Consider the following 25645-nt stretch of genomic DNA (forward strand, 5'->3'; position numbering starts at 1 on the left):
AAAAAAAAAAAAAAAAAAAAAAAAAGAAGTATCTAGAGGAGGGCTGTGATTCACCCCACAGGTACACGAGGCTGCACACTGCAGGGAACCAGGTCTATCCTTTACTTTCCCAGACAAAGGGAAACTTGTCCCAACAAAGCAATGAATTTGCTTTTCACAAACCTGAGATTGTGCAGAGGGTTTGTCTCCCAGTTTGGCTCAGTGCCCTGCCCCTGCGGGCAAAGCTGGGGCTTAGAACACAGCCTGACCCTGAGATCATTGGACAGGATGGTGTACCGCTTCTGTCTTCCGTGTCCCCTGCTGGGCAGGTGGCCGGATATCCCTTCTGGCCTGGAAGCTGGGACCTTTTGAGCCCTTTCTAGGCCTGGTCTATAGCTGTGACCTTGGAGCTCACAGCAGCAACCCTCATTCTTCCATGACACGCCTTGTGGGGGAGGGTTTTGGGTTAAGGATTGGACATTTGCAAGTAAGCCATCTCCTCCCACAGTAAGTATACATGCAGGGGAACCAGGGCATGGCAGGGGACAAAAGGAAACCAAATTTCTCTGGCACTGAAAAGTCATCAGAATTAGAATGTGGTAACCAGGAAACTATGTGGAGCTCTATTTTTACATTTGCAGTTTTGTTAGTGTAATGGCTTCCTCATGTGGATGCCACATTGTTAGAGCCTAATGATCTCCATGCACCTAACCCAGCTCTCACTCACGATTATTATCCAGTGAGTTGATGAGAGGACTTTTACTTTTAACGTCTGCTGCAGACTAGCATTAGGAATCCCCCAGGCTTGTCAGCTGGAAGACAACCCTCACTGGTTAGATGTGAAAGTGTCTGCTGGATCACAATTGGGTTCCTCTGGGGGGACAGAGTGTCAGGGAACCTTTGGAGGAGGGCTTTACCAGAAAAGTGAGAAACACTGGCTTCCTCCAAGGCTTCTAGGGAAGGGGAGCAGGGTTCACAGCACTGCCTCTGCTCCTGCGCTAGCTAGTTGTCATGGTGACCCATCTCTGCCGAGGATACACTGAGCTCTTTGATGGGTTGGATGGGGAGAGAGATTTGGGATTTGCCTGTCTTGTGGAAGAGACTGCACTCTTCTGAGCTTGAAGAAGACAGAGAAGAGAAGAGAGGAGGCAACTGAAGGCTTTCATTTTATGCCTTGCCCTCCCACTCCCCAAGTCACTTGGGGTGTGACATGACTCATTCATTCATGTATTCTTTCATTCAATCTACAAACCATCAGTGAGTGTTTGCCTTGTGCCAAACACTGTGCCTGACACTGGGGTAAAAGACAAATAAGACTTTGACCTGCCTTCAAGGCATTCGCAGCCCAGGGATTCACTCCAGTGAGACTTAGCTAGAAAATTTGTTGGGATCCCAGAAGCTACGCCCAGTGACCTGCCTCCATAGGAGGTGACAAGGCAGCCAGTCAGTCCTGCCTCCCTCGCCAGGTCCCACAGCATGAGGAGGGCGCTGAGCTTATTTTATAGAGGGAGAATTGGGTGCTTTGGAGAGTACTCATTGTGTATTTATATCGTTCATAGAATCCAGCAGAATTATTTCACAGTTATTGATCTTGCTATTTCCATATCAATTCATAGATGGCTGGGGCTTGGGGGCTTTTTTTGAAGCTCATGTATGTTCCCTTCCTGACCATGAACTCATCTTGCTCCCCATCACCTAGGATAGTGCCTGGTGACGAGGGTTTGGTGAAGGAGTGAATTGAATGAATAAGGAATCCAAAGTAAGTGGCTGCAGAGCTCTAAAATGTATCCCCTATTTCTTCTCTACTACCTGAGAAAGACCAACCAGTCTTTTTCTGCTTCTCTCCCAATATGCTCCTCTCTGGCCTCCAAGCTCACTGAATGGGCTGGCCTGGGGGGAGTGCAGAGTCTTTGAGGGGAGCAGGAGAAGGCCAAAGAGCTTTCTCAGCCTTGTACCACTTTCTTACTTGATCTGCCTGGACTCTGGGCATAGAGTCCAAACAAGGCTTTCTAATCTTTATGTAGCAGGAGGAGAATTTCCCATGATGACTTGCCTCCAACCTGGGGTGTTGGAAATGTTCTTCATATGTCCTGAAGGCCATCCAACAGCAGCTGCTCCTTCTGCCTCTGCCCTGGGGCAAGTGTGGACATGCCCAGCCCACTGGTATTTGTACATGTACCCTGACCCTCCCTGGCCCACCGGATTCTGTTGGTGAGAGCCCAGTGCAGTCCCATTTGCTCACTCTCCCACTAGCTGCATCAGCACCAGGTAGTGCACAGACCACCACCAGATCTTAATCTGCACAGCCAAGAGGAGCTGCAGCTGACATTACCGCATGCCCACGTGTGTGAGGCTGTGTGCAGGAGGGCTGGGAATGGTTGCCCCAAGGTTTATGCAGGTTCCTTAATGACTTCCACTTTGTGGCATATTTGAATGAGCGCTAAGTGGACCCATAATGAAGGGATCTTTTTCTCATCATAACATGTGTCATCAGGGACAAGCCAGAGCCTCCTCCCTGCCTCCACACACGAGGGCTGATAAATATAGAGAACGGGTAGGGCAGTTTGGAGCTTGGCACTTTGGTTTCATACTAGGACTGTTTTTCTTTTCTTCCTCCTTCTTCTCCCTTGTTGAGCTGGCTCCATCTTTAAGCCACAGTGAAGTTTTCCACGGCTTGTGGATTTGAACTAGAGCAGGCACAGGGTCTTCATTCTAAGAAAACTTGCAAAGCCAGCATGCCCAGGGCAGGAGCAAGGAACGGTAACTACTTTCTGGGAGAGGAGTTTGTTCCGGGGGTTTCAAACCAAATCCAAGTATTCCTGGACTACAAATTACTTGCATCAAAGAACATAGGAAGTCAAAGCTCTAACAAACGTTATAGATCTCCCAAATTTGGCCTCATTTTCAACAGGGAGGGATGAGACTCAGAGAAGTGACTTGCTCAGGACTGCATGGGAAGTTAGCATGTGAACTGAAACCAGGACCACTGCTTTCTGACTCCTTAAACATTAAAATGAAATAAATGGTAACAGTGACTATCATTTATTGAATACCTACTATGTGCAGGGCATAGTGCCAAGTGCTTTATATAAAGTCTTTCATGAATATCTTATACAATCCTTTGAAGGTGTTATTATTACTCCGTGTTATGGATAGGAAACTTAGGCTCAGAGAGGTTATATATATAAAACGTGTCTGAGGGCCGGGCACGGTGGCTCACGCCTTTAATCCCAGCACTTTGGGAGGCTGAGGAAGGCGGATCAGGAGGTCAAGAGATCGAGACCATCGTGGCCAACATGGTGAAACCCTGTCTCTACTAAAAATACAAAAATTAGCCAGGCGTGGTGGTGCGTTCCTGTGGTCCCAGCTACTTGGGAGGCTGGGGTGGAAGAATCGCGTGAACCCAGGAGGCGGAGGTTGCGGCGAGCCTAGGTTGTACTGCTGCACTCCAGCCTGGTGACAGAGCAAGACTCCGTCAAACAAACAAACAGAAAACAAAAAAAACCTGTCTGAGGACATCCAGCTAGGAGGCTGTGCCAGGATTCCATCCTAGGCTTGTCAAAAGGTCACACTTTTCTCTTACTCCCCGCTTTCCCATCTGCCTCCAGTACTCACTCAGTTACACACCGTCCAAGCTCAACTCAGTCCTCCTTAGCCTCTGCCAAGCAATGAGGAAGGAAATGGGATCAGTGAGCCACAGTCCCTGCTCACCTCTCCCTCAATCTGAGCAGGTCCCAGGATGCCACTGGCATCCCTGTCACTCCAAACCTATGTCATTTCATGCTGAGTTCACACCGCTGTGTTCTTTGCCCTCTGGGGACCTCCAGGCCAAGATGAGCCTTATGTCCCAGCCATCCGTGGAGAGAAGCCATGCACACAATTGACTAGAAAGTAGAACAAGTTCAGGAGCAGATGATATTAGCCGTGTTCTCAGAGCTTGAGCAGGTTGGTGCTGTTGTGGGGCACAGGCGGCTCGGGGGTGCGAGGGCCTCTAGAGACCCTGGTGGATAAACAAAGCAGCAATCTAGGAACTGTTGGGTGTCCAGGAGCTGGGGCGGGAAGCCATGATAGCACTAGTGGCAGCAGCTGACACTTACTTGGCTTACTGTGAACCAGGCATCGTCGCGGGCACCTCTAATCCTTCTAACAACTGTGAGGTTCGGAACCCAACTCCCTGCTTGCCTTGCATCACAGCTTCCTCACTTGCTGGCTGTGCAGCCTCGGGCAACTTATTTAATCTCTCTGTGCCTCTGTTTCCTTGGTTGTGATTGGGGATGATAACAGTGCTTTTCTCATAGCGTTTTGTGAAGATTAAACGCATGGGTATAGGTAACGTGCTTAGAAGAATGCCTGGTACATAAGAACTGCTCCGTACGTGTTTGGTGTTATCAGTTATTGAGGAAAGTGTTCTTATTATTATCACATTCACTTTGCAGAGGAGGATACTGGGACAGATGGGTTAAGTGGCTTGCCTAAAGTGGTCTAGCCAGGATTTGAACTCACGCAGCTGGTCTTCAGAGGTCATGCTCTTAACCATACGTGCCATGACCTCACTGGAGGGGAAGATGACCCAAGTCTGGGAGTTCTCCCAAGGAGGCCAGGAGAGGCAGTGGGATGACCAGCCTGGTTCCAGGAGGGACCATCATGACAGAGGCCAGAGAAGTGGGGTCGTCCGAGGTACCTGCTGGAGGGGCTTGAAGTAGAAACTGCAGGGGTTGCCAGGCGTGGTGGCTCACACCTGTAATCCTAATACTTTGGGAGGCTGAGGTGGGCGGATCACCTGAGGACAGGAGTTTGAGACCAGCCTGACCAACATGGAGAAACCCCATCTCTACTAAAAATACAAAAATTAGCCAGGTGTGATGGCGCATGCCTGTAATCTCAGCTACTTGGGAGGCTGACACAGGGGAGTCGCTTGAACCAGGGAGGCGGAGGTTGCAGTTAGCCAAGATCACGCCATTGCACTCCAGCCTGGGCAATAAGAATGAGACTCCATTTCAAAAAAGAAACTGCAGGGATCTGGATGCTATTTCTTTAGAGGAATTTGCGGGGGGCAGATTGAGTTTTCAAGACAGTATTTGGCTGGGAAGGGGATTTATCTCTGGACAGTGGATTTGACCCAGTGTTAGCCATTTCAGTGGAGTGGCAAGAATGGCACAGGCTGGTCAGCTTGGAGCCTCTTTTCCCCATGGCTACCTGGACCCAGGTCCTCCCACTCTAAAAGGTGTATGAGTGATTCTACATGGTTTTTGCAACTGGGAGTGCTCCAAATACAGTACATAGGATTGGCAAAACCCAGCTTCCCTATTTCTTGCTGCTGCAGTGAGAAAACCAGGGCCTCTGCATTGCCCAACCCTGGAGGAAATTCATATCCATTTGCCAATTTTTAGAAAGCACTTGCTGTGTTCCGGCTGCTATCGTAGAAGCGTGGAATACATATGTAGACAAAAAAATAGGCAACGACTTCTGCCCTTGTGGGCCCTTTATGATGTAGCCTAAAGCTGTGCAGTGTACAACCTGTGCAGCTGTACTTGATCTATCCGATGGCCCTAGAGAAGCTGCAGCTCTGGAATACGTCTCCCACCCTAAGGAGCAGGAGCAGAGCTCTGGCCTCATGACACTCCTGGGACTACAAGCAACAGCAGTGGGTGGGCTACCCCACTTCACCCTGAGTATTGAATAGATGAGGAAGGTGATAAACTTCCCTGTGTGGTTTTCCTAGAAAATTACCCCCTACACCCAATACCTGTCTGTCCTGGACTTGGCAGCCTCCTAGTAGATTTTTAGAGATTCAACTCTCCAAACCTGCAGTGATCTGCTTCAGTTCCTCCTAGGAAATCCCAACCCCTTGTTTAGTTCTCCATGTGTCCATGAGCCATGGAAGGTCCTGGGAAAAAAGGACACTTAAGGAGAGGTGGCCTGATTGACAGGAATCTTTCCAGATCAGACCGCTCCAAACAACTTCAGAGGCTGTCGTGCAGGGAGCTGTGGGGCAGCTACAGATTTCAGCCGTGAGAGGTGGAACTGTTTGCTAAACTTCCACCACTGCTGCTCCCTACTTCTCTGGCCAATCCAGGTAATCCTCACCTCAAGTGAAGCTCTGAAGATCTGGCTCCTCAGGTCTTTGCCCCATGCCCGGGCAAAGATTGGCCAGCCCTCCTTATCTCTAAACTGTGGTCTCCCTGGGAAGGCCCAGGGCAGACAGAGAGCCTGCAGAGGGGGCTTTATCTCAAGAAGTGCTGGCTCCAAGCCAGTCTCAGCCAAGGCTGAAGCCTTTCCCTCCAGCACTACTGAATGGGCAGAAACTGGAACACACCATCCCATGCCCCCCAAACCCCTTTGTAAGAGGATTAGGGTCCCCTGCCGAGTGACTTCCCTCCCCACTATAAGGCTGTGGGCAGGCTTACACAGAAGGAGCTCTGGGGAGAGGGAGTTGAAGAGAGTGAGGTGACACAGACACAATAGCCAGAGAGATTAAGCGCTGAGAATTACCCCAGCCACAATATTCATCCTTTAAAAGGGCAGAAGGAATAAAAAACCTGCCTTCCTGGGTGGTGGGAGTCCCAGGCTTCAGAGAGAGCTGAAGATAATTAAAGGTCAGAACCTAGGAAGGGTCAGCAAGTGTGGGGTCATCCACGCCAGACCAGATGAGCCCAGGGAGGGGAGAGCAGAGAAATGCTCAGTTGTCCCTTCTCTCAAGAAAATCCTTCCAGGAGAAGGAAATTAGCATGTTCTGTGTTATGAGTGATTGAGGTCAGTTAAATAAGAGAACTTCCTGGCAGAAGGAGAGCTCAGCCCCAGTGGAAGTGGAAGGAGAGCAGCCTGAGGTTCATATAAACACTGGCACAGTCCAGGGGCAGTAGCTGACCTCATGAGCTCACTGCATCCTTCCTGCCGAAGAATCTGAGGTTGCATGCAGGCAGGAGGGAAGCACAGAGGTGGCAAACCCCTTGCAAAGACATCAGGCCCTGTGAAAGACGATGTTCTCATCATGGCACTGGAACTCCCACCCATCACACCAACGAATACTCTTAACATTTGCAGAGCGATTTTTATATGCCAAGTAATTGCCAGTGATTATTCTATTAAAATTTCATTGAAATATGAGTCCATGGCATTCCTCTGTCAAGTTTAATGCCTCACTTAAAAACCTAACAAAAACTCTAATAAAGCACAGAGGTGCCAACTGAAAAAAATGAGTGCAGCCACAAAATGGGAGTATCTTTCTCTCCAGGGTAGTAAGAAGGCTAGGTTTCTTTAAACCATCTGTCCCAGCTGGTTCAGGCTAAGGTGGGTAAAAGTTGTCTTTAGTTTTCTGGAGTCAAGAGCCTCTTTAAGAATTTGACTGTTATTACAATATGTCCCCCCAGATAAATGGACATATTCACAGTATTTGGCTGATGTTTGATGGCTGGTACTGGGGACCCCCTGAATCCAGTCAGTGAACATAGATTAAGTTCTGTTCTAGGGTAGTGATGTCATCACTCTGTTGACAAGATAGCCACAGGGGCCTTGTGCTGTTCCTCATCAGGCTTTTGGGTTTGTGTGGCCCACAGTGAATTAGGAGGCTTTATTACAGAGTAAGGTTATTTCTAAGGTCCCTCTTAGTGTTGTGATTTCATGACCTTAAAACAACAAATTCTTCATGGACAGGACAAGGTTTGCCCATCCTGAAGGACACATGCTCACACCAGCAGTTTGCTTGTCCCCAACTAAAACATGGGCAGTCACACATCCTACCCCCTCCTTCCTTTGCCTTCCTGGAGTTCTCCCTCACAGGCCTGCAGTTGCCATGACAACTGATCGGGGTGGGTCACGGTCTAAGCGCAATGTACCTGGGTGGTGCAGCGCTCTGCTGGGGCCCACTGTGCAATATCCACCCCAGTGGTGTGTATGGGACAGTTGCTATGGCAACATACAGGAAAAGCACATGTGGGAAACATCTGGACTTCTTATCCTGGGCTGTTTATTAGCCTGAGGAGCACAGGGATCTGATTTGAAATGAGTACAGTTTCAGACAGGGTACCCTCGATTAGATGTTCTCCTGCCTCTCCCTACTAGAAGCCCCTGAGCAGAGGGAGTAGAGATACCCAAGCCCCTACCCCCGCCCAATTTCTTATAAGACCAGCTGCAGACCTTCTCTTAAGGTCATATAGCAATCAAAAAGACGACTCAGAACCCCCAAGACTTGAGATTAGGGAAGTCCTCAGAAGGTCCTGACTTGTTGGAACTGTCAGGTCCACTGAAAGTAACCCAGACCCCAGGACACAGGTCATGGGGCTGAGCTATGAAGTGACTGGTATAGCTACAGAGACCAGCTCTGTCTGAAGGATTCTCCTCTGCCACATTCTCACTCCCAGGATTCTGTGGGGCAGTCTTAATGTGACTGCAGTCCTAGACCCACACAGACTTCAGGTGCAGCAGGTGTCTGGGCTACAGGAGCTCCTCAGCAGGACAGGCAGGAGAATTGGCACCCTCCTTCCTATTCTTCACTCCCCCTTCTAAATACCCAGTCCCCCTTTCTCTGCCAGGATCCCAGACTTTCCTGCTGTTTGGGTTCTGTATGTCTTGGAATCACACGCAGTTATTATATTAAGCAAGCCTCTAGAAATAGCTGCATGGTAATAGCATGAAGTTATGGGAAGACGTGGAACACACACAGACCTGTATTCAAATTCTGATTCCACCAGCAGCTTGCTGTGTGGTCTTGGGGCAAGTGCATTTCTCTGTACAATGAAGGTAAAGATAGCCCCTGCTTCATAGGGTTTTATGAAATAATGAACATTACATGTCTAAGAAGGTCCCTGGCAATAGGAGGTGCTAGTAGCTGTAAGATCCCCTGTCCTTCAGTTCAGCAAGCATCAGTGAGCCCTTACCAACTAACCTATGTAGGGCACTTACAATTCAGCTGGCAAGAGAGGATATCTCCCTGGGATATAAGCAGGCAGAATGTGACTACATGGCCCCTGACTATAATCAGTGGGTAGAAAAGGCAAAAAGCAGTGTGGGATGGGGTAGTCAGAGAAGGCCTCCTAGAGGAGGTGGCCCTGAAGCTGGGCCTTGAAGGGAGAATTGGATTTGAATTCATATAACAGAAGGCATTCAGGAAAAGGGCAGAGCAAAGCAAAGGTGCAGGGTTGGGAGTAAGGCCTAGACCAGGGGCATTTAGAGGAGAGCTTTAGAGGGTAAGGTTTCCAGCAGGGGAAGCCAGAGTGGGGAAGGGCTTGAGAACTGCGTGTTGGCCAGTCCTGGCCTCTAAGGCAGCCAGATAGCAGAGGGCAGGGGACTGTCTTTCCCTGGGAGGCCATCTAGGTCATCAGGGTCAGAGATATGCTTCCCTGCAGGAGATCACAGAGTTCTGGCTTCAAAAGGAGAAGGAAGGTCTCAATGCTTGGAGGTCCTGCACCTCGGTCCCCCAGGAGAGGAAGGAGAAACCCCGTGCCTTGCTTCGCGCTGCCAGGGCTCCCCTGCTGAGAAAGCAGTCACGAGAAATAGAGGTCCCGTGTTCTAGCCTGGGGGCCAGAGCACTTGGGAGAAGGATTAGCCCAGCCCTGAGTCAGCCCTCCCCAGCCCCTGACTTTCCTGTTGAGAAACGCTTGGCTGAAGACGGGTCAGTTTTCTGGATTCCAGCTCTTTTCCTCCCCTCCCAGGTCTGGAACAGGCCCTCCCAGGAGCCTTCAACCAGTTTCCACTCCCTCCAGGGTTACACAGCCCTGAGAATCCTGCCTCTGAAGGGAGGGCCTGTGCCCTGTCCCCATCCCAGCTTGGGGAGCCTCAGCCTCCAGCTGGGGACATGGGGCTTCAGGCTCTGGTCTTGTTTACTTGTGTGACTAGAGGTGACTTGTTTTCCTTCTAATGGACCTCATTTCTGCCTCTGTCCTTTCACACGATGGGCAGGCTCATCCTTGCTCTACCCCTGCCCTGTTGGCATAGAGATTTGGGGAAGATGTGTCTAGGCAGCTGTGAGCTCCAAGGAATGTGGGTTGTAGCTTAGAACTTCTCAGCATTTCCACGCTTCTGGAAGCTCCCCTGAGATGGCTGAGCCAGAGGGCAGACTGAGGCTCATGACCTCTGGCTCCACTCCCAGCCTCTAGTTTTCTCTGCCTCATTTTCCCCGATAGACCAGAAGACAACAAATCTCTCTTCGGAGGCCACACACCTGTAACCCAGAGTAAAAATTCCCAACCACTGAGCTCAGGGAGTCTTCTGGGACCAGAGAGGGTGAGTGAGGGACCTGTAGTGTCCACAGACATGTCTCAACTACCAACACCCTGGCGAAGCCAAGGTAGTGGGTAGGCTAATGGATCAACCTAGGAAGGCTTGGATGAGGCCCTGGATGAGGCCCTGGAGGTGTGAGCCACCCAGAGCATCCATATTGGACCACTGTGTCTATTGTCTCCTTTTTTTCTGCAAGTGGGAGTGGGGGATGGGGCTGAAGTCCCAGCTGGGATTACTGCCTGGGCTGTGAGGAGACTTTGTCCATTGTCCCCCTGTCTCCCAGAGGTGCAGTGAAACTCTCCCCATGCCTCTGGGCAGAGCAGAGATCTAGGGGCAGGAGAGGGTCTCATCCCTGAATGCCCCAAGGTCATTCTTCTGAAGAACTGGAGCTTCCTTCAAAGGAGCAAGGCGAGGGTCTGCTGGCCTCACTCTGGCCCAGGGCTGCAGGGAAGGAAGAAAAGATGCTGCTGGGCCACCATCCCAGAAGCTTGGCTTCCATTCCACACGCCAGCTGCACTGTGTCTTGCCATGGGGTATTAAGAGGTCACTGCTGTTTACAATTCCCTACACATCTGTTCTGAGTCACGCATTCATTCATGTAATCAATCGTCATTCACCAAATATTTCTGAGATCCCACTATGTGCATAGAGCTGGGATGAGTTTTGAGAAAAAGTTCAACGGAAGATGGATCCTTGGAAAACACCAATGAGTGAATGAGGAATGACAGCCCCGGACATTAGGAAGCCATGGAGGTGGCTGCAGTGAACTGCGTGGGAGAGTCAGGGAAGGCAGCCTAGAGGAGGTAGATTTGGCCTTAAGAGGGCCAGGGAGAAGAGCGGACTCTAATTCTGCCTCCAAAACCAGCTGGAGCCTACCTGATGGCAACTCCAATTTTAGAGTTGTCTGGGCCCAAATCCTTGGGGGACATTCTTGGTTCCTCTCTTTCCCATACACCCACATTTGGCCAGTAGCAAATTCTAACAGCTTCAAAATATATCTGGGGCCTGACCGCTTCTCACCACCATGACAGTCACCACCCAGTTCCAAGCCACCATCATCTCTCACTTGGGTGATTCCAACTGCATCTGCCCTTGAGCCCAGCAATTTGCTCCCCACACAGCAGCCAAAGCGACCTTTTCCAGAGGGAAGCCATGTCATGTCACTCTCTGCTCCCAACCTGCCAAGGTTCCCATCTCACTGGGAGTAAACGGCCAAGCCCTCGTAATGTCCTAAAAGGCCCTCTCTGCCCTGGCCTCACATTACCTCTCTGACCTCATCCCCTGCCACTGTCCTCTCCCTCCCATTCTTTCCAGCCACACTCATTCATCTTCTTGTTTTCCTTTGAAAACAGCAGACACATCCACGTGCAGTGGCTCACACCTGTAATCCCAACACTGTGGGAGGCTAAGGCCAGAGGATCAGTTGTGCCCAGGCGTTTGAGACCAGCCTGGCAACATACCAAAACCCTGTCTCCACAAAACTAAAAAAAATTAGCCAGGCATGGTGGTGTGCACCTATAGCCCAGGAGGTCGAGGCTGCAGTGCACTGTGATTGCACCACTGCACCCCAGGTTGGGTGACAGGGTGAGAGTGAGATGCTGTCTCAAAAAAAAAAGAAAGAAAGAAAAGAAAGAAAACATCATGCACACTCACCCTCGGGGCCTTTGATCCTGGTGGGCTCTTCCCTCTGTCTGGAAATCTTTTCTCCTAGATATCCATTTGCTCCCAAGTTGCTCCCTGTCTTCCTTGGTATCTTTACTCAAATTTCACCTTCTCAGTACAGGCTTTTTTGGGCCACCGTACGGAACATTCACCCCTACCCCTGAATAGTTCAGATTCCCATTGCTGCTTTTCTCTTCTTAGCACTTTTTCATAACTAACATCTATCTCTAATTTATGGTCTTTTTTTTTTTTTTTGAGACGGAGTTTCACTCATGTTACCCAGGCTGGAGTGCAATGGCGCGATCTCGGCTCACCGCAACCTCCGCCTCCTGGGTTCAGGCAATTCTCCTGCCTCAGCCTCCTGAGTAGCTGGGATTACAGGCACGCACCACCATGCCCAGCCAATTTTTTGTAGTTTTAGTAGAGACGGGGTTTCACCATGTTGACCAGGATGGTCTCGATCTCTTGACCTCCTGATCCACCCGCCTCGGCCTCCCAAAGTGCTGGGATTACAGGCTTGAGCCACCGCGCCCGGCTTTATGGTCTTTCTTAACCATTAGAATATAAGTTCACGAGGACAAGAATTTTGGTCTGCTTTCTCTCTGCGGTATCCTCCAGCACCTATCATGGCTGGCACTGAGCAAGGCACGAGTAGTCAGTGCCGGCTTCAATACTTGCTGGAGGATACCACAGAGAAAATTAGCTGGTCATCCAGATGCAGAGAAGACCACGCTCATGCATCAGCTATTTCTGTAGCCCTCGCCTGGCCTTAGAAGTCCCTACTGATAGCTGGAATGACATGAGGGAATGACACGGTGGAGAAAAGGACAGAAAGAAGTGGGGAGCAATGGCTAGAGGGCTTTCCACAAAGGCAGGGGTTTTGGCCTCTGCTAGGGAGGTGATAAGGAGACCTCATGGTAGGTGTCTAAGCAGGGAAAATGTATAGAAAACACTTGTCACTCAGTTGGACAGTGACAGCTCCATGCTGGTCCAGAATGAGTGGGCTAGGCTTGAAGAGCCATGTGGCTGGGTTTCCAGCTCTTACTCTCCAGATCCTGACTGTGGTCCCAGAAATCAAGCAAAACCTCCCCTGCTCTGCCCTTAGCCCTGGAGGGAACCAAGTAGGGACTCACGTGCCCCCTTCTTCCTCCCTCAGATCTCTCCTTCTCCCAAGGTCTCCCTTCCTTCCTTCCTTCTTTCCTTCCTTCCTTCCTTCCTTCCTTCACTCTTTTCTTTTCTTTTTTTCTCTCTCTTTCTTTCTTTCTGACAAGGTCCCACTCTGTTGCCCAGACTGGAGTGGTGCAGTGGCATTATCTCAGCTCACCACAACCTCCACCTCCCAGGCTCAAGTGATTCTCCTCCCAGGTAGCTGGGATTACAGGCATGTGCTACTATCGCCCAGCTAATTTTCGTATTTTTAGTAGGGACAGGATTTCACCACGTTGGCTAGGCTGGCCTCGAATTCCTGACCTCAAATGATCCACCCATCACAGCCTCCCAAAGTGCTTGGATTACCGGTATGAGCCACCACACCTGGCCCAAGGTCACCTTTCAAGGTCAATGAGGTAGGGACAGCCCAGCCTACCTTCCCACCCTCTCCTCTCTTTGGTTCTCCCTGACCCCCAGTTCTCCTAACATAGTCCCAACTGGCAGATTCCGCAGACCCCCAACAGACACCCGGGTTATATCCGTTCCTAATTACAGGGGTGTGAGAATGTGAAATCACACAGCATGGGTCTCCCTGGCTGTATGCCTACGTCTTCATTCCTCAAATTGCTTTATCTGTCAACAGATATGGCCAAATCACTCATCCTATCACCATTCCAGAAACTACCAATGCCTTTTGGAAAGAGAGGAGTGGGGTGATGAGCTGGTCTTTGGGGTGCTGGGGACTGGGGACTTCCATGATTCCAAACCAGCCTCTTTCTCCACCCCTTTAGAAACTTGGTTACTGACATCACCAGCACCCACTGCCTGCCCAGCCAGGCCTCTCCCTCATCACATAGCCTCTTCATCGATCACTGATGGTAGGATCTCTCTTCAGAGGACAATTTGAAGCCTGTCATTCTTGCAGGGTAGAGAAGGAGTAAATGGCCCAGTGGACGGGGCTCAGGGCTGGGTTTGGGGATACTGTGACAGGGCAGGTCCTTTGCTTTTTAGGAATCACTTGAAGGCACATTCTGCACATATTGGTTTTATTGACTGACGTTGGAATGGCTGTTGCCACGGCAGCAGAGCGCTCCCACTGCAGCAGAGGATAGTGGGAAACTCATGAGATGTGAAAAGAATCAAAAAAGAGCCAGATAAAGGGAGAGGTCACATTAGGGAGTGTCAGAAATTTCCTGGATGCCAAGATGGCCATTTAAAGGGACCAGCACCTGGCCATGGCAAGGCCCTTTAAAGAATGACAGTGCACAGAGACTGGCGCTCGAGGGGATTGGCACTGGATTAACTCATGGGATGTGCATAGAAAGCGCTTCAGTGTTATAAACCGACAGGTGACATTTCATGCAGGAGAGAGTGTGGAGCACTAGGTTTAGATGGCAGGGAGGAGGCCTCTCTTACGGACAACATTTTTTTCTCTTCTCAAAAGAAGCAGAATTTCAGGAGCTGTTTATTGAAGGAAGCGAAAGGACTTGGGATTTGGGGAGTAGGGTATCCCATGAGAGTGTGAGACGAGGTACAGAGGAAGAAAGAGGCATAAAGAGAGGGGAAAGCGACCAGGCCAGAACACCAGATCAAATAAGAGAGCAAGATCACCAGGAAGGAAGGAAGGAAGATCAGGCCCTGGGGAGGGGGCATAAGGTGACAAGGAAGTGCAAGTGGACAGAGCAACAAGTGGAACCGTGTTTGGAGCAGTTCTAAAGAATTTGTGAGGCACTAACCTAAAGGCATGATGAGAGTCAGAGACAAGAGACCAAATTAAACCGGGGTGAGGGAACGAGGTTTTGCTCACAGCAGTATACACTGGGTGGAATGTGTCACAGTGAAACTATACACACTGAAAATAAGCTTTCTTGGCCAGGATGGTAGGCAGTGAATTTCCCTTTGTCTGCTAAGGAAAAGATGAATTTACATGCAGAGAGGATATTGAGACAAGTAAGAACAACTGTAACTGGGCAAGTCAGAGAATAGGTGTTGTCAGATTCTTAAATTGCTATTTTTAGGAAAGGTATGGTTCTCATGTGATCGAATTAGCGGCATCTTGTGTAAATTAGAGAATGGCCAATAAGTAAGGATGAAGACTGTAGAAGTGATGGCTTGTGACTTCACTACAAGTAGCCTGCAGGATGGGGGAGGAAGGGCATGGTCGTACTTACTGAAAGATTTGACAACAAAGGTGGGGCTTGATCCCTTGCTTGAGCTGGGACCTCATGTTTGGACATAAGCATGGGTACTTCGTGTGTACCCAAAGAAAGTCCCATGATTGTCCTCATCCTTTGGGTACTTTCTGTGCCTTGGCCAAGTTCTGGCATGATGCCACTCACATCCCTTTAACCAGTTCTTCACTGCTTGTGATTTCCTATTTGGAAGGGTTCCTCCCCTGAGTTTCCTAATGCTAGACACGAGCCTCTAAAGCCAGTGTGCATCGTGCATTGCAGACGGTACAGAATCCTCTCGTAAACCTTTGCACCCAACACCTGTCCTCCACCCCTCTTGTTATTCCTGTAATTAGAACATACACAACTATGTCTACCTGAGATGAATGTGTTGATGTGTGTGACATTGCTTTTTTCACAGGGTCAGGATTATTATTTCCCCAAGTCTTATATTGTCTATTTTGTATTCCCTGCCAGACAGGAAATACAAGAGTCCAGAGTTCCTCCAGGACAGTCGCCATCTTTTTGTGTGTCTCCAAGACTTAGCCAAGAGTCCATGCCTTTTACCAAACACCCTTCTACTTGAGAACTCTACATTCTCAGTGTCACTTATCCTTTCTGCTATGATCCCTGTCTTTGCAGATTTTATGGTATCTCAATCTGAAAGGCAGATAGTCCTGAGATACCACCAGAACCCAAGAGTCATGCAGGGTACAGACCCAGTGGACAGTGCTCAGGCCTCCAAGTCCATTTAACCAACACAGTTGCAACACTTGCTCCATTCAAGGTGCTTAGTGAAACGGTTCTACACTGGGAGAGGTTCTGTGCTGGTGGGGGAGACAAACAGAGACACAAATACATTTCACACCAGGCAGGAGGCGATGATTAGTGTTACAAGAGTGCGTGAACCATGAGACTAACACGCAATTCTTCAGATTCTAGGAGAAAGGGAGGAAAGGAGCTAGAGAGATGGAGGTTGTGCTCAGGCTGGAGAGATCATCTGATGGTTACCACATTCTGGCAAAATGGGCTGTACAATCCCTAGAGTGTGGCTCCATCTGGGGTCCACCCCTCCTGGAGCAAGCTTTGCTTTCAGAGAATTCACCTCCACATTCTCCTGTCCCTCACCTCTCCTGAGAGCCTTTTGCTCAGGCAACCTGGCCCTGACTTAGGAGGCCATGAGAGGATGGGCAGTGTCCCCTCTACTGAGGTAAAGTCCCAGGCAAACTTTGGCCTACTCCCTCTGGCTCCTGTTCCCTCTCCACCCCATCCCTGTCCCCAGGCCCAGGTAGGAGGGAAGGAAGAAAAGCTAGGGAAACATCTTTTGAAAGCACTCTGAGGCTAAGCTTTAGCTCTGGCAGGCAGGGAACCCAGGGTAAAGCCTCCTGTTGATTCCCTGGTTTGACACAGGCCTTTACAGCTCCAAAGATCCTCTATCTATGGAGCTGGTATTATAACCACCGTAAAAGAAAACAGAACCAGAGGGGCTCAATGACTTTGACAAGGTCATGTGGTTAAGTGGAAGGGAAACCCAATCTCCTGATTTCAAGAGTTACTTCTTCCCCTACAAAGCCCTCAGCCCCCTCCCCAGTCAACCCTGGGCCTCTTCTCTCCAAGCCCCCCATGTCCTGCCCCCATCACCCTACCTCCTGGGCTCCGCAGGGCAACCTTGAGCCTCAGAGATTGAAGTAGGGCGGGACTGGGAGTTTCCTGGGGGAAAACCAAAGACGGTTTGGGGTTGGGGGAGGGGAACGGGCACCCTGGATATCATTCCTCCATCCTTCTTCCGATATCTCTCCGAGGCCCACGGGCCCTCTCCCTCCCGAATTCTGAGCCGCCCTCTCCCCGTCTCCTTTACCTGCACCTCCACACCTCCTCAACAGATCTTTCTCCTGGACACGGCAGGGGGTCACCCGTGCCCTCAGAGAATCCAAGAACCATCCCTGCCTCTACGCGGAAAGCTGGGAGGAAAACTGGTCGGATCCTTTATCTCCCCCCTACCCCACACTCATCCGCCCCTGGAGCTCCGCTCGCAGATACCTCCCCCTCCCGAGCCAGAAATAGACACACTCTCTCTCCCCCACCTCCCTCCCCGTGCGCACACTCGCTCCCCTCCTCCTGTTTGCTCCCCGCCTTCCCCTTCCCTCCTTCCTCCTCTCGCAGCCGCAGCCTGCAGCCTCTGCTCGGGCTGGCTGGCTGAGTGCGGTCGGGGTGCTGCCCGGCAGTGCGGTGTCCACGGGACTGACAGGCAGGCAGGCCGCGGGCTGGGATCCGGACACCGAAGCACCGCTGGGCGTCAGAGGAGCCGCGGGGCTTCCATCCTTCCTTTGACTGATTTTTAAATTTTAATTTGTATTTTCCCCGCCGCCCCGCCCCTTTTCCTCCGACCCCGCCCTATCGCTCCCCGGCTTCCTGGCTTCCCTGCTCTTTCCTTTTTCCTGGCTTCCTTCCTCGCGTTTCTTCCCCCTGCGCCCTCGGCTTGCCTCCCTCCTTCCTCCCTCTCTCCCTCCCCCTTCCTCTCCCCTTCTTCCTCGTTTTCTTCCGTCCTCTCCCTCCCCCTCCTCCTCCCCCGCCTCCTTCTCCTGCGCTCCCGCCCCCTGCCCCCTCGTCCTCTCCCTCCCCCTCCTCCTCCCCCGCCTCCTTCTCCTGCGCTCCCGCCCCCTGCCCCCTCCCCCCGTGCCTGCAGACGCGCGGATCGTCCATGCTCTCCTCGCGGGCAGAATGCTGGGCAGCAGCGTCAAGAGCGTGCAGCCCGAGGTGGAGCTGAGCGGCGGCGGCGGCGACGAGGGCGCGGACGAGCCGCGGGGCGCCGGCAGGAAGGCGGCGACGGCGGACGGCAAAGGCATGCTGCCCAAGCGCGCCAAGGCGCCGGGTGGCAGCGGCAGCATGGCCAAGGCCAGCGCGGCTGAGCTGAAGGTCTTCAAGTCCGGCAGCGTGGACAGCCGTGTCCCCGGCGGGCCGCCTGCCTCCAACCTGCGCAAGCAGAAGTCGCTCACCAACCTCTCTTTTCTCACGGACTCCGAGAAAAAGCTGCAGCTTTATGAGCCCGAGTGGAGCGACGATATGGCCAAGGCGCCCAAAGGCTTAGGCAAGGTGGGGTCCAAGGGCCGTGAAGCTCCGCTGATGTCCAAGACGCTGTCCAAGTCAGAGCACTCGCTCTTCCAAGCCAAGGGCAGCCCGGCGGGAGGCGCCAAGACCCCCCTGGCTCCGCTCGCGCCCAGCCTGGGAAAGCCGAGCCGGATCCCTCGAGGACCCTATGCGGAGGTCAAGCCGCTCAGCAAGGCGCCTGAGGCGGCGGTGAGCGAAGATGGCAAATCCGACGACGAGCTGCTCTCCAGCAAGGCCAAGGCGCAAAAGAGCTCTGGGCCCGTCCCTTCCGCCAAGGGCCAGGAGGAGCGCGCCTTCCTCAAAGTGGACCCGGAGCTGGTGGTGACCGTGCTAGGAGACCTGGAGCAGCTGCTCTTCAGCCAGATGCTGGGTAAGTCCTGCCGCCCCGCCCCGCCCCGCCCCTGGCTTTCTCCTAACCAGCTGCTGGGGAAGGTGTGAGGAAAGTGAAGCCCCCTCCCCTTGCGCCTTCCCGGAGGGCCCTCCTGTTCACATGCAGGCTGTGAGGGGCATTGCGCCCAGATGTGCTGAGCTGGCACACCTCCAGATGCGCATGGCTCAAGTGTATCTTCTTAAAGACATTGCAGGCGGGAACCCGGGCTAGACTCTGGCCTGCCCGAGGTGAGGCTGGACAATGGGGTGGGGGAGGCACAGGCTCTCAGAAATACAGCGAGAATCCCAATACGGCAGAATCTGGGACTGGTGGAAACCTCCGTTTTGGTGTGGCCTGCGCTTGACGAGAGCATCCCGCATTGCAAGGGGAGCGTCCGGCGAGAGCCCGGATCTAGGGGACAGATGTGGGAGAGCAGATGTGAGGGCTGGTTGGCCGCGGGACACAGCTGAGGCTCCACTTCCTCTGTGGATCCCGAGTGGGAGAGCTAGTCGGATTTCCCGGTGTGGGGATTCTGGCTAAGAGAAGCGTCCAAGGCCGGGGGTGGGCGGGCTGCCAGCTGCGCGCATCTGGGCTTACGTCCTACACCTCAGCCCCGGCTCTGCCCCAACCCCTACACCCGTAGGTCTTTTAGGGCGCGTGGAAAGGTCTGGGCTTTTGCGCCGAGACTCCTGTTTGACCGGGGAGCCTTTGCCCTGTGGCTAATGGAAGCCAAGCAGGCGGGAAGGGAGGAACAAAGCTTGCTCGAGTGGAGGAAGCGCAGAGCTGCTCCATTGTTCTCCGTGCTTGAAGAATCTATGAAAAAAAACCCGGAACGGGCCCCGGAACTGCTCTTTCTCTCCCTGGACAGCCCCTGCCCTCAGAGAGGGATAGATCTGGGATGTGCCGGACGCCAGGCGGCCGTGCCTCGGGCACTGGCACCGGCCCTGTTGGGCCCACGGGACAAGGACGGCGAGGCCTGGAGCCCAGGCGAGCTGCGTTGGCTGCGCGGACTTGTTGCAGTGGCTGGGATGTGGGTCCTCCGGCACCGAGGGACCCGAGCTTCCTGGGTACCCAGCAGGCTGCCCGCCCGCTGGGGGCTGGGAAGGGGCGTGCCCATGCGCGTGTGAAGGGGCGGGGCCGAGTGACGGGCTTGGCGGGTGGGGAAGATGCGAGAGCTCGCCGGGCGGCCCTGGAGAATGCAAAGCCGGAGGAGACCGGTTCGACCTGCTGCAGTCTTCCCAGGGACCCTCGACTCCTGTGCGGGCTAGGATGACAGGGGCAAGGATTTGGGGCTTTGGAGAACTGATCCTCACGCAGGAGGCCGCAGATGGCCTTTGCAGAGGCAATCGGGAGACTGGACAAGGGCAAAAGAAGAGCCGGCGTTTCCCCGGGGAGCCCCTCCTGAAGGTGGGGATGGCTGATTGGGTGCAGAAGTTGACCAGACAGCCTCACTCTGCAAAGGGAGTGTGCCGTTCGGTCTTCAGTGTGGGACTGAGCCCGTCAGAGGCCCAGCCCGGTAGTCCAATGGGGCAAGAGAGACAATAAGGGAAAGAATTAATGAAACAATTTCCTGCACCAAGGAGGGATATGGATAGAATGCAGCTGACCCCTGTTACAGAGAGGCCTGCTGAGGGACTGAAAGCGGGGTGGGAGAGGAAGGGACTGTGTGTGTGTGTGTGTGTGTGTGTGTGTGTGTGTGTCAGACTGAGAGGGGGACTTGGTGAGGGCAAGGGAGCATCAGGGCACAGAATAGCAGAAGGCGCAGACCCCTTTCCAAGGCCAGAGCAGTACTTGTTAGGGATGACTTAGCTGCTCTGGGCCCTCCCCAGACCTGGAAGTCCTCACGCTGTCCCAGAAGATGACAGCCCATCGAAGCCCTCTTAGTTGCTCCTCAAGAGGAGCCAAACAGTCCTGAGCTGGCTAGGGAGTGGGGAGGAGAGGCAGGAGTGGGAAGGACGGCAGGAGCAGGGAGGGCAGGAGAGGAGGAGAAGCTGAGCTGTGCTTCCTTATTCCCGCTTAGCAGTTGTCAATTCTCAAAGCACACTGACACAGGAGCCTCTTAGCAAACCTGGAAGTGAGGAGGGAACACCTCCACTTCCCAGTTGGGGAAATGCAGAGTCAAAAGCATTGAGATTCTTAAAGGCCTCTATGAGTTCACGATGGAAGGGAGATTCTGCACTGATCTCCTGAGTCCTAAGTTGCAGCTCTTCCTAGGAGACCTGATTGAGAGAGGAAGAGTCAGCGGGCAGAGGGACCTGCCCAAGGCCATGTCTACTGGGCATGGGCCACCAGAGCTGCCTCGATGACCCCACAGAGAGCTGAGGGGCTTACCTCTCTGGGGTCCGAGGGAGAAGCATGGAAACTCCCAAACCTGCCTGTCTCCAGCTGAGAGGACCCAACGTTGGGGGGGTTGGTTCAGGCTGTAGCAAGGCAGAGCCTGGTGTCCAACGGTGGTGGGAAGGAGAGGAGGGGAGCTGGTGACCTCCAAACTAAGCTTTTCCCCTGTGTGAAGGGTGGAGGGCAGACTGCCTGGGGAAGGGGGAGAGGGAGGGGAACCACAGAGGGATTTGTCTTCAGAACCAGTGAAGGTGGGGTTCAGGTATCAGACAGGCCCTCAGTGGAGAGCAGGGTGGCCTTTGGGGAGAAAAATGGTGCCTTGATGTTTCAGGATTGTGACTGAAGACACTGGGCATTTGTCCCCACCCGTGAGGCTCAGTGTCTGGTTACATTCACTCCCCAGGACCCTCCTAGATCCAAGAAGCTGCCAAGAACCAATTTCTGAGGCAGAGAGGGGGTGGGAGTGAGGCAGCTTCCAGTCAGAGCCTTTCTGTAATAAAAGAGAAGGACTGAAACCTGATCATCCCCTTCCCAGAAATCAGCTGGGGTCCCAGATGGTCTAGGCAGGCTCCCTGTCCCTTCGCTAACCTTGGAAGCTGCCAAATAACTCGGGTCCCACTGGGGAACCCTAGAAACTTGGAAGACTGAGGGGTGAGTACCAAGGGCAAATGGGCTAATTCCAGGAATCAGATGCCTTTGGACCCTGGCCTGATACTCACATCAGGCAGTTTGGCTCTGGAAGAAAGGCCACCAGGCCCTTGTCCTGGGTCTGGGGGCTGAGCTGGAGGCTGCATTCCTGAGTTCTCTGTGTAGAAGTCCTAAGCTCTGAGACCTCCTCACTTTCCTCATTTGTGAGTGGAAGAGATCCTCCCATGACTCATCCTTACTCCATAGAGATGGGAAGGGGTGTAGATTAAGGTGATCAGACCTGGAAAATGTCCCAAGTGGCTTAAAGAGAGCCTGTATTAATACAGAGCAATAAAATACAGATGCACCTCAATTTATGATGGGGTTATGTCCCATTAAGCCCATTGTAAGTTGAAAATATTGTAAGTCAAAAATGCATTTAATACACCTCACCTATCAGACATGATAGCTCAGCCTAGCCTGCCTTAAACGTGCTCAGAACACTTATATTAGCCTATTTCATGATGAAGTTGGATATTTCACGGAATTTATTGAATACTGAAAGTAAAAATGGTTGTATGCGTGCTAGAAGTATAGTTTCTACCCAACGTATTACTTTCATGTGATCATAAAGTCAAAAAATCAGAAGCCGAACAATTACAACTCAGGGACTGTGTGTACTACAGTAGTATCCCAAATCTTCCTACCTCGTCAGCCCTGGACCTAAGGATCTCAGAGCAAAACCAGTCTTTTGACACCCTAGGTGTTCCTGTTCTCTCCTTCAGTCCTCCAGGAAAAGGGGGCAAAGTGAGACAGCTAAGACTGCCCAAGGTCAGGGCATAAAATAACCCAGGAACCTGGACCTCCCAGTCCCTCTTCCTCATGAAGGTGTCTGGACCCACACAAGGGGTTGCCATGACAACAGTTAGACCCTCAGAAGTGCAGGCCAAGTAGCAATGAGGAAGAAAGGCAGGAAGCTATTCATTTATAAGCCAGTTGATTGCTGTGAATTTTTTGGGGGGAGGGGTAGTACAAGGGGGTCAGTCGCTCCAGAGAATGTGCTCTGGGATACTTTGAGTAGTAGGGGAAAGAAATGTGTTCGTTTTCCTTTGTATTCAGTGCATTGTGGGGCTGGGATGGGTAGAGAATTCTCCAAACCAGAACAGACAGGTGATAGATGGAAGCTTATCCAACACCCTCAGGCTCCCTGAGGCCTCGCAGGAGAGTGAGGACAAAGCTCACTTCTGCCTTTCCCCTGGGCAGCAGCAGTAGTGATGGAGGATGCCTGTGGAATCACAGGCAGGAGGAAGGGCTGGGGCAAGGTGCAGCAGCCTGCAGGAGTGTGTGTGTATGTGGAGAAGGCACTGGCACAGAACCTTGGGGCTGTGAGGCCTCCTGCCTTCCTCCAGGTTAGCACCGAGAATATTTCTTTTCTCACTATGTCCGGGAAGTTTCTTCCAAGGCTAGGCTTGGGCCTCCACCCAGGTCATGTTCCTCTCCTTCGGGCATTGCCTTGTTCTGACTGCTGCAGGCAAAGCTGTTGTCCTCACAGCCCATGCTCTGCTTCTGAGAGTAATGCACGGATGAGTAAGTAGGTCCTAGGGGCAGTTCCTCTGCTCTGGGGAGAAAGTACCCATGGAGAAGTGCCCAGAGCTACTCTGCTTCCCTGAGGCTTAAACCAACCCAGGGAGATACCCTTTACCATCTGTCACTGATGGCTCCAACCCCAGGCCACGGCCCCTTCTAGACCTAGATTGAATGGGTAGCAGGACCAAGTCACCTGGAGATGTTTCCTAACACTTTCTCCTTGTTCCCCCTGCTTCCCATTTTCTCTGCCCAATTTGATACTGTGGCTACGACTGCCCAGCCCCTACTACCCTCCCCATCACAGGCTGCAAACACCAGATCCTTCCTCTTCTGCTAACCTCCAATCTTGCCTTTCTCAGCAGCTAACCTTCCACATACACACACACCACACCTCACAGCCTCTAACCTCGAAGGTGACGGTGAGGCTGCTCCATGTGGTGCATGGGAGAGCCCGTGCTGCATTGAGCGGGCTGAGCAGAGCCCCCAGGCTGCATAACTGCAGCTCAGTCACCTCTGCAGCACACTGCAGTGTCTTCCGGGACAGCCAAGTCCCTTTCTCTCCTCACAGCACGCCACTTCCCTCACCCCTCCCTGAGCTTTCATAGAACTCTAGAATGGAAATTGTCTAGTTGAGCCACCCACCTCAAACCAAAATTAATCCCATTATAGCATCATAGGCAGGTGGTGGGTGGGTGTTCCGTTTACACTCTCCTAGTGACAGAGGGCTCACTACCTTATTTTCCTGGAAAGCACTCATTATTAGACAGATATTTCGTCATTGAGCCTTGATTCTGTCTTCCGAGAATTTCTACCCATGGTTCTGAATTTGCTCTCTGGATGCTGACAGATGAAGCTAGTCTGCCTTTCCTGGGATCCCCTTTCTTATACTTCAGGTCAGACATCTATCTATGCTCCATTGGTCTTTTCTCCTTTTGCCTCCTCCTTCCATTTTTCTTCCATTTGTCTTCTTTTGGAACAAGACCTGATAGGAGAAGCCTGATCTGTTCACCCTGATTCACGGGCCCAGTGGAGTCCAGCTCTCCACCTGGACCTCACCCACCTCCTCATAATGTCAGCATCTCAGAGCAGCTCCCTGCCGGGGAGCCACAGCACCTGGCTGGGCTTTCTTCTGGCCCAACCAGGAAGCTCTCCTCCCCAAAGCCCAAAGCCTTCTCTCTGCCTGGAAAGCCTGAGCCAGCCAACAAGGGGAAATGGACGCCACATGTTTCTCATTTGCACTGGCTGACCTCCCCCACACCCTGTTTGGATTACCCAGATGCGTTTGATGTCCCAGAGCCTGCAGCCTTTTCTCTCATGCACAGGAAGGGCAGTAGTGGGGAGTGGGGGGTGCAGTGGCCCTGGGTGGGCAGGTTCCCTCCTATAGGAGGCAGACATCACCTCCCACGCCTTCCCCCACACTGCCACCCCTGGGAACTGGGCCTCCTACGGGAAGCAGGACACCAGTGCCTTCGGTATTCAGTTCCACCTTGTTCAATGAATGAAGGTCTTTGCTTCCTTCTCACCCACAGTGATCAGGGGGCAGACTGGGAAGATGCCCCAGGAACTGTTTCTGTCTCCCAGCTAGAGGCTGCAGGAGGAGCAGAGTTACGCCAAAGGTGTATCTGGCATGGTCATCCAGTGTGTGCCCGGGGTAAGCGGAGTGACCTGCTTTTCACCGTGGTGCTTTGTATAAGCACCATGTATAAGCACCTTTTTTTTTTTGGTCCCAGACTTGATGCCTCTGGAATTGGAGGGGTGTATTGCATGGGTGGGAAGCTCCCATTAGGGGAGGATGAGGACCCATTGGGAGTTTCCAAACTGCTCAAGCCCATTCTGGTGCTGAGGTAGGGATGGGAGAGCATGGCGAGCACTCCGTCTCCAGGTTCACCCCCTGAGAGCTTTGGCTCCAGAAGGCCCAGGCTCTCCCTGCCAGCGCTGTGGTATATTGCGTGTTTGACACACAGTTCTCCAACTCAGCTCCAGCCAAACCTCAGCAAGGCGGCCAGGGCTCGGCAGGGTCTGGGCCTTGGCCTGAACCATCCTGGAATCTATTTTAGACATCTCAATGATACATTTCAGGGCCACTGGAGTGGTGGTTTCTCCGCGGCATCTTCTAATTTCTGTGAGGCAGCTGTCACTCTGGACTTCTCGGGGTGCTTTCTTTTGTGAGTTAGAGGTGTGGAAAGCAGGGACAAGGGCAGCCTGAAGCCCTGATATGCTGTATGTGCTCCCAGCATTGGTCCTCATGGAACCCCAGAGTTGTCTGGAAGGTAATCCAGTTGGGGTGTTGCTGTTGGATGTGGTCTGGTCTGGAAGGTTGAATGTTATAAACTCCAGGTGCTTCCATGGAGAACTGGGCTTATAAAGTGTTACCTTGGGCTGAGCAGCAAGATAGTGAATGTTGAGAAAGCAAGACTTAGGCAAGTTTGATGAGAGC

The 25645-nt window shown here is 52.4% G+C and overlaps 1 protein-coding gene across 7 annotated transcripts in view; it reads left to right on the top strand.

The window, feature by feature from the left end:
- NAV1 (neuron navigator 1) overlaps positions 1–25645 on the top strand; it is a 279723-nt gene that overhangs the window by 87881 nt on the left and 166197 nt on the right. For all 7 annotated transcript variants that reach the window (XM_017499447.2, XM_017499449.2, XM_017499450.2 and 4 more), the window contains exon 4: positions 17866–18657. In XM_017499447.2, coding sequence (XP_017354936.1) covers positions 17866–18657 — 792 coding nt within the window. The remainder of the gene's footprint in view (positions 1–17865; positions 18658–25645) is intronic.

The sequence above is a fragment of the Cebus imitator genome, unplaced genomic scaffold (assembly GCF_001604975.1).
Source record: "Cebus imitator isolate Cc_AM_T3 unplaced genomic scaffold, Cebus_imitator-1.0 Scaffold257, whole genome shotgun sequence".
NCBI lineage: Eukaryota > Metazoa > Chordata > Mammalia > Primates > Cebidae > Cebus > Cebus imitator.